This window comes from Mercenaria mercenaria, chromosome 10, assembly GCF_021730395.1.
Source record: "Mercenaria mercenaria strain notata chromosome 10, MADL_Memer_1, whole genome shotgun sequence".
In the NCBI taxonomy this organism is placed as follows: Eukaryota; Metazoa; Mollusca; class Bivalvia; order Venerida; family Veneridae; genus Mercenaria; species Mercenaria mercenaria.
In genome coordinates, this window is record NC_069370.1 from 73559586 (window position 1) to 73572637 (window position 13052).

General features: G+C 36.4%; 1 protein-coding gene across 10 annotated transcripts in view; it reads left to right on the forward strand.

The window, feature by feature from the left end:
- LOC123561292 (uncharacterized) overlaps window positions 1-13052 on the forward strand; it is a 164833-nt gene that overhangs the window by 23775 nt on the left and 128006 nt on the right. For all 10 annotated transcript variants that reach the window (XM_045353558.2, XM_045353548.2, XM_045353560.2 and 7 more), the window contains exons 3-4: window positions 1019-1101; window positions 1497-1662. In XM_045353558.2, coding sequence (XP_045209493.2) covers window positions 1019-1101; window positions 1497-1662 — 249 coding nt within the window. The remainder of the gene's footprint in view (window positions 1-1018; window positions 1102-1496; window positions 1663-13052) is intronic.

The window sequence follows — 13052 nt, forward strand, 5'->3', positions numbered from 1 at the left end:
GTTATTATCAAAGTCTACACCAAGAGAAACAATCCCCATAACTCTGATTTGAATTTTGACAGAGTTATGCCCCTTTTTAAATTAAAATTATTTAGTTAAAGTTTTTAATAAGTCAGCTTTTGACTTGAAACTTAGAATTTTTTGGTTAAAGTTTTATAAAGTTTTTACTGGCAAAGCTCTAATTCAAAGTCAAGCACTGAGAAAAGTCGAGCATGCTGTCTTATGGACAGCTCTTGTTAAAATAGACTCTGTCCATAAATAATCGTATTCTTAGTGAATTGCTGGATGAGAACAAAATGTAGCACTGGGCAAGTAGGAATTCTAGGCAGTTTGTCCTGCAGGTCGAGTTGCTTTCAAAGAATTTGTCAAGCCCTTTTTCACCAGTATGTTTTTAGCTCGACTATTTTAAATTTTCAAAGAAAAGTATGAAAAAGCTTTTGTGTGTAAGGTAATATCAGGTGGAAGGCCTTCAAGTCAAGCACACTGTCATTAGGTAGCTTTTGTTTCCTATATCTTTTACGAGAATAACCGTATTTGTTAAAGGCATTGGGCCACTGGAGGGAGTTCTCTCGTTTCTTTATATGTATTTAGTAGATACTTTAGAAATCTTTCTCTCAGAAACTGCTAGCCTGATGTTGAGATAATTTCACACAAATATTTCTTAAGTGACTCTTTACCATGATTATTCAATTTTTTCTGATTCATTGAATAACACAGCAATCAGAGCTAATATATAACAGTTTTCAAACAATATCACCAAACCACTTTAAGTCAGATTTTGAAAAAACTTCATGCAAAATGTTTCTTTAATGACCTTCTCCTTAAATTATTTACACCAGCTTGATTTTTAATAAAAAGCAAGGCTGCCTCTCAATATGCATGCCACAGTATTTGTGCAGAAAGGTTTCTTAGATGAGTCTTTACAAAAATTGTTAACTGTTTGAGATATGAAACTCTGGTTAGCAATCTATGACCATAATGGCTGTCTTGTTTTTGATGGATGTTTTATTTGATGCAGGTACCAACAACAATGATTTGGAAAACCAAGCCAGGCTTCAGCAAGCAATGCTGCGGAGACAGGAGCTTCTTGACAAAATACGGGTAAGTGTTACGAATTTCTGGTGGTATATGTGGATGTCTCATAATTGAAGATCAAAGTTTGGTTGTTCCCTTTTTGTATAGGAAAAAATTCGGAAATACATTGTACATAATTCCATCAGGAGGCAGAATGGTGTATAGTGCATATAAGTTTCGCACCTCTTCATCAAAGATCCAGAAAGAGTTAAATTGTTTTGTCTGTAATTCTTATGCATGGATATGAAATGCAATAATTTTGGACACATTCATGATTGTGTTGTATTTCAAATTTAAACACCATATGAGCTTTGTCCTACGAGTAAAATTAGACAGAGTTTAGAAATTATTTCATATATATAATTATGTACGTATGTCTGTGAATGTTGTAACTGTGAACTTTATGTTCATTTATATTACAGAGGGAACAGTTACTTAATGACGAAAACAAACGTCCTAGAACATATAGTGGTCGTCGACGATACACACCTTCCCCACTTCTACCCCCGCCTTCAAGAAGATCATTACAAGACTTTTCCAAATATAACTTGTACAATCAGGTACAAGACACATACAGATCTAGACCTGGTAAGATTTTGTCAAAGGATAATTTCTGATAATTGGGTTTGAGATTTCAATTAGTTTATGTGATCACATGTGTAGGAAATCACAGACATCTTGCATATTGTCTGAGTAAATATCAATAGCATTATACAAGTACAGTATTTATGAGACAATAAGATGATCCTTTCCTTTATCTACTTCAAAATTGGCAGTACTTTAGGTCAGTAACATTTTCTCACTAGAAAAGACAACACATTTGATAAAAATCTCTGTTTTAATGGGTGATTAAATAGGGTACATGTATTGTAAAGATGTGTAACTTTAAACACGGTTAATATTTTGCAATTTAATGACATTGTAATCTGCTCTTCCTGTAAGGGCATTGTAACCTGTTCTTCCTGTAATGGCATTGTAACGTGTTCTTCCCTGTAATGACATTGTAACCTGCTCTTCCCTGTAATACCGCCTCGGTAGCCTAGTGGTAGAGCGTCCGCTTCGAGTGCGGGAGGTCGTTGGTTCGATCCCCGGCCGCGTCATACCAAAGACGTAAAAAATGGTACTAGTAGCTTCCTCGCTTGGCGCTCAGCATTAAGAGGATAGTGCTAGGACTGGTCAGCCCAGTGTCAGTATAATGTGACTGGGTGGGGTATCATGCCATGTGTCTACGGCGTGATATTCCAGTGAGGCAGCACTATAAAGTTGGGCATTGTGCTCACTGCTACAAGCAGACACTGTCGTTTATATGACTGAAAAATTGTTGAAAAAAGACGTTAAATCCGAACACACACACACACACTTCCCTGTAATGGCATTGTAACCTGTTTTACCTGTAATGGCATTGTAGCCTGCTCTTCCCTGTAATGGCATTGTAATCTGCTCTTCCCTCTAATGGCAATGTAACCTGCTCTTCCCTCTAATGGCACTGTAATCTGCTCTTCCCTGTAATGGCATTGTAATCTGCTCTTCCTGTAAGGGCATTATAACCTGTTCTTCCTGTAATGGCATTGTAACCTGCTCTTCCCTCTAATGGCATTGTAACCTGTTCTTCCCTGTAATGGTATTGTAACCTGCTCTTCCTTGTAATGGCATTGTAATCTGCTCTTCCCTCTAATGGCAATGAAACCTGCTCTTCCCTGTAATGGCATTGTAACCTGTTCTCCCTGTAATAGCATTGTAACCTGCTCTTCCCTCTAATGGCATTGTAACCTGTTCTTCCTGTAATGGCATTATAACCCATTCTTACTGTAATGGCATTGTAATCTGCTCTTCCTCTAATGGCATTGTAACTAGGGATGGCAACGAATAGCAATTTTGGTATTCGAATATTCGGTCAACCTTCCGAACGAATATTCGAATATTCGGTCATCAAATGATCAACAAATCAAATCGAAATCTTATGAATTTATCGTACCCTTAGCTGCGATCTGCATTAATTCTACTTTCGTTTACCCCGGAAGTAATTCAGACATTGGCGAATTAAGATTGAATAATCGTTCTCATCGCTTGTTCATCTTTTTGAATATAAAATATTTGTTATTTGCCTTCATTTACATATAACTTTTACATGGATGTAGCCCTCCCGTAAGTAAGGTTATTTTCACATATATTACATGTACCGACTTCCTATCGGATGATCGCGTGCAATACTTTAAAAAGACAGGCGGCATTGCTTGCATTTTGACTGTCGATTCACGTAATAGCAAGAACAATATTTTCAATTAAAAGAGGTGTAAAATTAAGACTGTGGGGGTGGGGAGTCTAATAAAAGATATATTTTGCTTAACTTTACCCTTTGTCTGAATATTGAGTAGATTCTATTTTTTTTTTCTATACGAAATGCATTTATTATCAAGAGAATGATCCGTTTTACATGAAGATAATATTTATCACATTTGACTTGTTTTCAACACTTTACGGCATTTTTCCTTACTCAAATACATCTTAAAACAACTTTGATTGAAATCCGAGTCATTAATTCAAGCGCTTTCTGATGATTTTTAATTACATGCTGTTCGCACCTACCGAAAACAAGGTGATTTGTAAGGGCTTTACATAAATTGGGGACCAATACAATTTCTAAAGGTAAGCAATTAGCGGTACTTACTACAGGGTACGATGTCATCACCATAGCGATGTACAATCTCGGCACGCTAATATACAAAGTGACACGTCTGACAGCGACAGAAGCCATTTTTCGCGGGTATATGAAACCGAATTTTGGTAAATGTGATAGACGAACATACTGGTTCTTTCATTTGGTTTTTATTTATTTCTTATGATCTTATATTTTTTTCCGAATATTCGAGTAGTGAAACATTTTGAATATTCGTGTCATGAACAAATATTCGAATATTCGTTGCCATCCCTAATTGTAACCTGTTCTTCCTGTAATGGCATTGTAACCTGTTCTTCCTGTAATGGCATTGTAACTTGCTCTTCCCAGTAATGGCATTGTAATTGCTCTTCCCTGTAATAGCATTGTAACGTGATCTTCCCTGAAATGGCATTGTAACCTGCTCTTCCCTGAAATGGCATTGTAACCTGCTCTTCCCTGTAATGGCATTGTAACCTGCTCTTCCCTGCAATAGCATTGTAACCTGCTCTTCCCTGTAATGGCATTGTAACCTGCTCTTCCCTGCAATAGTATTGTAACTTGCCCTTTCCTGTAATGGCATTGTAACCTTTTCTTTCCTGTTATAGCATTGTAACCTGCTCTTCCTTGTAATGGCATTGTAATCTGCTATCCCTGTAACTTCAAACAAACTTGAATGTTATCAATAAATGGTGCCAAGTAAATAATATGTCGCTTCACCCCACAAAAACCAAATGTATGTTATTAGCTACGAGCCACAAATTAAATAGTCAAAAAGATTTGTATCTAAAGTTTAATATAGCCGACTGTAACTTCACAAAAGATTTTTTGTGTTTACGTAGACAATACATTATCATGGAAGTTACAATTAAACAAAGTATGTATCAGAATTAATAATAAAATAACGCTCTTCAAGAAGATAAGATATTACTTATGTTATGATATGAAGATAATGTACTACAATTCATATAATATTATCGACACTAGATTATTGTTGTACCTAAATGTGGGGGACAGGAAATAAGTGCATTAACTCCATATATAAGCTTCAGACAAGAATGGCAAAATTAATAAAAAACAATGAGTCAGACAAACTGAACTCTATTATTTAATGAACTGAAATGGTTGTCATATAGAAACAGGTGTCATTACCACGCAGCCATCTTGGTATATGAAGCTCAGAAAAACCTATCACCCAGTTATATAAAAGATTTACTCAACTTTTTCAATCATAATGCATATAGCCTTAGATGGATTTCAAATAACAATTTAGTAACACCTAAACAACGAACTAATAACATGAAAGCTTTTTTAAACATGCATGCGTGCTTGCATGTGTGCGTCCAGTTAATTCTTCTCTGGGCTGTAACTCTTCCATCCATAAAGGGATTTTGAAATCATTTGGCATAAATGTTCACCATAATGAGACAACGTGTCGTGCACAAGACCCAGACCCCTTGCTCCAAGGTCAAGGTCACACTTAGAGGTCAAAGGTTATCATGGTCTGTTTCGTGTCCAGTCCATAACACTGCCATCCCATGAAGGGATTTTCAAATAATTTTGCATAAATGTTTACCATAATGAGACGACATGTCTTGCGCAAGATCCAGACCCCTGGCTCCAAGGTCAATGTCACACTTAGAAATCAAAGGTTAACAGGGTCTGTTTCGTGTCCAGTCCATTACTCTGCCATTCATCAAGGGATTTTGAAATAACTTGGCATAAATGTTCTTCATAATTAGATGACATGTCATGCACAAGATCCAGACCCCTAGCTCTAAGGTCAAGGTAACACTTAGAGATTAAAGGTTAACATGGTCTGTTTCTTGTACGGTCCACAACTCTGCCGTTGATGAAGGGATTTTGAAATTACTTGGCATAAATGTTCCCTATAATAAGATGAGGTGTCATGCACAAGACCCAGACCCCTAGCTCCAAGGTCAAGGTCACACCGAGAAGTCAAAGGTTTTTCTTGTCTGGTTCATAACTCTGCCATTTATCAGGGGATTTGAAATAATTTGAAACAAATATTAACCATATTGAGAATGTGTGTCAGGCTTATGACCCGGGCCTCTTAGTTCAAGGTCAAGGTCTTGAAATGATGTGTGCTTTTTTTACGCATTACAGTAGTAGCATTCTTGGGCACGCTTCAGGGGGCATTTGTCACCAATAGTGACAGCTCTTGTTTTCATATACTGTAAGTGTAGAAATGTTCGTGGGCTTCAAAATTTTGCGGTGATCCGCAGACCGCGAATTCATTTCTGCACAAATTTATACTTATAAGTCATATTTCGCGAAAATGTGAACCATCTCAATCTAGTCTGTAAAAGTATGCATGGGCTGTCATTATGCATTTGTACCTTCATGTATATAATGAATATAAACAACTTGTTACTTATTCACGGTGGGGAAACCACGTGACTAAATCGGATAACGTGCACGCAAAAGTGCTAAAAATAGGCCCGCTTCAGGTATGTTTTTTTTCTATAACCTTTTTGATCCGCAATTGTTTTAAACGAGATAACGTGCATAAACCCCGCAATAAAAAGCTCTTTCAGCGGATATATGTAACTTGATGAAACCCCCTCCCGTTTTTACGTAATCCTTGCCCAACCGATTCGAAAGATGCAAAATATTTTGGTAACGTACACGTCTGTTCACAAGTTACGCATCTAGGACAGATTCTGCAGAGAATTTTTGCTGGAATGTAGGTTTAGAATAAAGCTTGTCATTGTCCAAAGTCCTGTACCAAATATTTAACATGACTATTCATGAATATTGAAGATATCGTAAGACAAAGGGTGCGGTAATGTACACGTTGCGGTTTTCAGGAGGTAACGTACACGTCATTTTCCCCAGAGGATAACGTACACGTCAAAGACTATTTATCATGCATGTAGAACATATTTGTCTTTAAATGATTGAACTGTAAACATTTTGATATTGTTAAAAAAAGATGCAGATGCTGGAAATAGGCTGTTTTTCTTTCGATAGGTTAGTATATACACAAAAATGCTACAGTGAAAATGAGCAGCGTCATTCCTCACCCTAACTTGGAAATAATTATACGTTTACTGCTCTTTAAACGTTTCTTGTATACCACTTTGTAGCAGGCGACACAAAAACTGTCTAAGTTATCTGTACTTGTTTAAAAATACTCACATTTTTATAAAATCGCAATCCAATATAGCTTAGTTTAGTTTAATAGTTAATTATAATCTCTTTAATGTTTATACATGTACAATAAATTAGGAAAAAAATGAAATAATTATCAATACATATAAGATATTTGATTTTGTGACTTAACCGAGTCTGTTATTTTAAAACTTTGAATGTAATTGACGCATTTATAGATCTATATTATCAGAATATGTCAGCATTTATAACTTAATCAATCAAGGAATGGCTATAGTCTTTAGATATGCTAAATTTAGGTCAATACTGATATGTTGTTTCAGTAAGGAGGTCTAAATGAATATCTAGCTGACCAGCAAAATGATATGTCACTAACCTCCAGAAAGAATAACATATTACTCCCGCACGATAGTTTAAACGACAACGTGTTTATATTATTGGTTGATTGTTATGGTCCCATGCATAACTGAACTGAAAAATGTTGTCAGTGATACAAATAAAGTGCATGCTGTCATATTATACAAAAAGATTTTCTGTATTGAAATGTTTTAATGAAGAAAATCATGGTTATCAAACATGTTATTCGTTCGAGTTATCGGTCGGAATTTATACTAATTCCAGCATCTTTTAACAATACCAAAAAATGTTTACAGTTCAACGGGTCATCAAAAAGATTTGAACACATGGATTTGATTAAACACCGCTGACAGACAAAACTATATGGTTTATTCCCAGAAACCTAATCGACTTTTGATATTTGGAAAGAAAACAAGTTGACATTTAAAATGGAAACTGCTAACAATGTCTACTTGTCAAAATAATATACACGTTTAGACCATAAAATTCCAACTGCTGCTCATTTTCACTGTAGCATTTCTGTATATAATAGCCTATCGAAAGAAAAACATAAAATTCCAACTGCTGCTCATTTTCACTGTAGCATTTCTGTATATAATAGCCTATCGAAAGAAAAACAGCCTATTCCCAGCATCTGCATCTTTTTTAACAATATCAAAATGTTTACAATTCAGTCATTTAAAAACAAAGATGTTCTACATGCGTGATAAATAGTCTTTGACGTGTACGTTACCCTCTGGGGAAAAATGACGTGTACGTTACCTCCTGAAAACCGCAACGTGTACGTTACCGCACCCTTTGTCTTACGATATCTTCAATATTCATGAATAGTCATGTTAAATATTTGGTACAGGACTTTGGACAATGACAAGCTTTATTCTAAACCTACATTCCAGCGAAAATTCTCTGCAGAATATGTCCTAGATGCGTAACTTGTGAACAGACGTGTTCGTTACCAAAATATTTTGCATCTTTCGAATCGGTTGGGCAAGGATTACGTAAAAACGGGAGGGGGTTTCATCAAGTTACATATATCCGCTGAAAGAACTTCTTATTGCGGGGTTTATGCACGTTATCTCGTTTAAAACAATTCCGTATCAAAAAAGTTATAGTGAAAAAACATACCTGAAGCGGGCCTATTTTTAGCACTTTTGCGTGCACGTTATCCGATTTAGTCACGTGGTTTCCCCACCGTGTTATTGTGGTTTATTAAAATATTGAAAAAAAACAACAATAAAACAACTGTACTTTTCAATTGATCTTCATAAAATTTGGTCAGAATGATTGCCTTGATGAAATCCAGGTCGAGTTCGAATATGGGTCATCTGGGGTGAAAAATAGGTAACTAGGTCAAATCAAAGAAAAACTTTGTGTATGCGATAGAGGCTGTATTTTTTAATTGACTTTCATGAAATTTGGTCAGAATGATTGCCTTGATGAAATCTAGGTAGAGTTAGAATATTATTGGTCATCTGGGGTGAAAAAGTAGATCACTAGGTCAAATCAAAGAAAAACCTTGTGTATGCAATAGAGGCTGTATTTTTCAATTGATCTTCATAAAATTTGGTCAGAATGATTGCCTTGATGATCTTTAGGTCGAATTCGAATATGGGTCATCTGGGGTAAAAAACTAGGTCACTAGGTCAAATCAAAGAAAAACATTGTGAATGCAATAGAAGCTGTATTTTTCAATTGAACTTCATAAAATTTGGTCAGAATGATTGCCTTGATGAAATCTAGGCCAACAATTTGACTGTTAACATTGTACTGGTCACAAGTTTGGCCAAATCTTAATGTAACTTGGTCAGAATGTTACCCTCAATAAAATTTTAGATAAGGTCGTTACTGGGGCATCTGGGGTCAAAACAAGGTCACTAGGTCAATTAATAAGAAAAATCCTTTTAGAACTTTAAGCCACATTTTCTACCTTATCTTCATAAACCTTTGTCAGAATGTTTGTGTTAATAAAATCTAGGTCAAGTTTTAATTTGGTTAACCAAACTAGGTCACTAGGTGAAATTATTGAAAAACCTTGTTAACATTTTCTTCTGGAATATCATAAATCTTTGTTAGATGTTTGTGAAGTGTAGAACAAGTTTGAAATTGGATTACCTGGGGTCAAAACCTAGGTCATTAGGTCAATTACAGAAAACACTTGTTTACACTCTAGAGGCAACATTTTCAATTTGATCTTCATAACTCTTTTTCAGAAAGTATTTCTCAATGAATTCCAGGTTATGTCCAGATATGGTTTAACCCGAGGTCAAAAACTATGTCACTAGGTCAAATTATAGAAAAACCTTGTAAACACTATAGAGGCCACATTTTCAATTTGACCTTTATAAAAAATGTCAGGCTATGTCTCCATGAAATAAAGGTCAGTTGCAAATCAAGGTTACCTGAGATCTTTAACTAGGTCACTACGTCAAATCATAGAAAAACCTCGTTAACACTCTGGAGGCCACATTTTCATCTGGATCTTCAAAAACTTTGTCAGAATGTTTGTCTCTATGAAATTAAGGTGAATTTAAATCTGTCATCTGACATCTTAAACTAGTTTACAAGGTCAAATCATAGAGAAAGCTGATCTTAACATTCTAGAGACCACATTTTTGACTGAATTTGTCAGAATGTTTGCCTCTTTTTTAAATCTAGAAGAAGTTCAAAGATAGAAACTCAGGCATTACATCAGTTCATAGAAAAAACTTTGTAGACAGTCTAGAGACTACATTTTCCATTTGATCTTCATAAACAATTGTCAGAATGTTTATTTTTGTGAAAAATAGGTCAGGTTCAAAACTTGGTTACCTGAGTTCCTACAGAAAGTCACTACCGGTAGGTCAATTCATAGAAAAACTTTGTTAACACTTCAGAGGCTACATTTTCTACATGATTTTCAGTAAACATTGTCAGAATCTTTGTCTCTATGAAATCGTGATTATCTTCAAAGTACCTCTTAAAGGATTTTCATCAAACTTGGTCAGGAGCAAGCTCTGATTGTCAAAGGTTTCTTCAAGTGAGCAACTTAGGCCCATTTGGGCCCCTTGTCTGTGAGAAATTTTGGTGAATGTTTTATATGAGAGCACCTTTCTCAGGAACCACAGTACTGAATATAACCATACTGAACCAGGTTCCCTATCTCTGACTTACAGTTTACAAAATTTTACCCCAGCTTAGAAATTTTGCTCAAGCTGTTATGCAAGTGATTTTTAGGTGCAATTGCTTCACACCCTATAACGTGATAGCGCGACACCACCAGATAACATGACACCAGATCGGATAACGCGACACTCTGCGGAGTTTGTTGTCGATTAGAAGTAAGTATTTTCAATTTTTAGTCCCCTACTGGTTGAAAACCAGTTTTGGGGACTATAGGAATGCTCTTTTCCGTCATTCCGTCATTCCGTCTTTCCGTCATTCCGTCATTCCGTCCGTCCGCAATTTCGTGTCCGGTCCATAACTCTGTCATCCATGAAGGGATTTTAATATTACTTGGCACAAATGTTCCCCATGATGAGACGACGTGTCATGCGCAAAACCCAGAACCCTAGCTCAAAGGTCAAGGCCACAATAGGAGGTCAAAGGTCAACAGGGCTTTTTTCCTGTCCGGTCCACAACTCTCCCATCCTTGAAGGGATTTTAGTATTACTTGGCACAAATGTTCCCCATGATGAGATGATGTGTCGTGCGCAAATCCCGGACCCCTAGCTCAAAGGTCAAGGTCACAATTGGAGGTCAAAGGTCAACAGGGCTTTTTTCCTGTCCGGTCCATAACTCTCCCATCCATGAAGAGATTTTAATATTACTTGGCACAAATGTTCCCCATGAGGAAACGACGTGTCATGCGCAAAACCTGGATCCCTAGCTTAAAGGTCAAGGTCACAATTGGAGGTCAAAGGTCAACAAGGTTTTTTTCCTGTCCGGTCCATAACTCTCCCATCTATGAAGGGATTTTAATATTACTTGGCACAAATGTACCTCATAATAAGACGATATGTCATGCACAACTTTCAGACCCCTAGCTCAAAGGTCAAGGTCACACTTAGCAGTCAAATGTTAACATAGCATGAACAGGGTCTGTTTCGTGTCCGGTCCATAACTCTGACATTCATTAAGGGATTTTAATATTACTTAGCACAAGTGTTCCCCATGATGAGACGACGTGTCATGCGCAAATTCCGGACCCCTAGCTCAAAGGTCAAGGTCACAATTGGGGGTCAAAGGTCAACAGAGTTTTTTTTCCTGTCCCGTCCATAACTCTGCCATCCATGAAGGGATTTTAATATTACTTGGCACAAATGTTTCCCATGATGAGACGACATGTCATGCGCAACACCCAGTACCCTAGCTTAAAGGTCAAGGTCACACTTTGAGATCAAAGGTCAAGAGGATTTTTTTCCTGTCCGGTCTATAACTTTGTCATGCAAAGCAGGATTTAGATATCAGTTGGCACAAATATTCCCCTGGATGAGACAACATGTCATGTGCAAGAACCAGGTCCCTAGGTCTAAGGTCAAGGTCATATTTAGAAGTCAAAGGTCAAATTCAAGAATGACTTTGTATGGAACATTTCTTCTTCATGCATGGAGGGATTTTGATGTAACTTGGACCAAATGTTCACCACCATGAGGCACCCTTGTTTTTAGAATTACATCCCTTTGTTGTTACTATAAATAGATTTTATTGTAACTTTTTTATTACTGGCAGTAGAGAAAAATCGAGACCACTTTTCTGTGGTACAGCATGCATGTTACATCCAATTTTTAGGTGTATTTTGACCTGGTAAAGAGTTTCTTGTGGACTTATATTATTATTATTTTTTTTTTTTTTTTTTTTTTTTAAAGATTAATTTCCCTTTGTTGTTACTATAAATAACTTACATGATAACATTTTTATAATCAGCCAAAAAAATTCAATATGAAAACAACTGTGGGTTTTTATATATGCACATTTTAATCCAAGTGTGTTGTTATAATGTTATAACATATTGTATATGTAGTACAATATTGTTTATACATCATTGACAGATATCAGTTCATTATGTTATACTGCAGTAGAAAAAATTAGGTGCCTTCCAGTAGGGGACTTTGTATTGCATGGCAATACTTCATTCACTTGTTTCTTTACACAATGTGAATCAATGAAAAACAGACTCTTACCAGGTTTCGAGGATAGAAAGAGGCAACTAAAGGAATGTTTTCTGAATTGAAAAGACCACCAAATAATCATACATATGGCTAATCCACGGCCAGATTTTCATTGTTTTGGATATTGAACCGAGGATTTTTTCTCATTTCTGAAGCAACAAGTTTGGCATTACCCTCAATAGAAAGCCAAACATTCTCTCTCTTTGTCTGCCAAATATCCCGGCGAAATCTCCATTACTTTCGAAAATACGAGTTGTTAAAGTCGGATGGGTAGACCAAAAATGTTCTGTCTGACACCACATAATTCTCAGGGAAGGTTCTTACTGACACCAACTTTTGAAGATTAGATGTTTTGTCTGACACCAGCATTTGGTCATACTTCTTTTTGCCTTTATTTCGCTCGGTTTGCAGTATTTTATCGAATTTACGCATGTTTTCGGGTATAACGGGTCGTTAAATTCATTTTTCTAATAAGAGTTAAGGTTATAGTGTAGAAATTCACCCTAATTCGGTCGAAAATGTGCCTTCGTGGTGTTGTTGAAAGTAGTATACATAAAAAATACTTACTTTTTTAGCTCACCTGTCACAAAGTGACAAGGTGAGCTTTTGTGATCGCGCGGTGTTCGTCGTCCGTCGTCCTTCCGTGCGTGCGTGCGTGTGTGCGTGCGTCCATAAACTTTTGC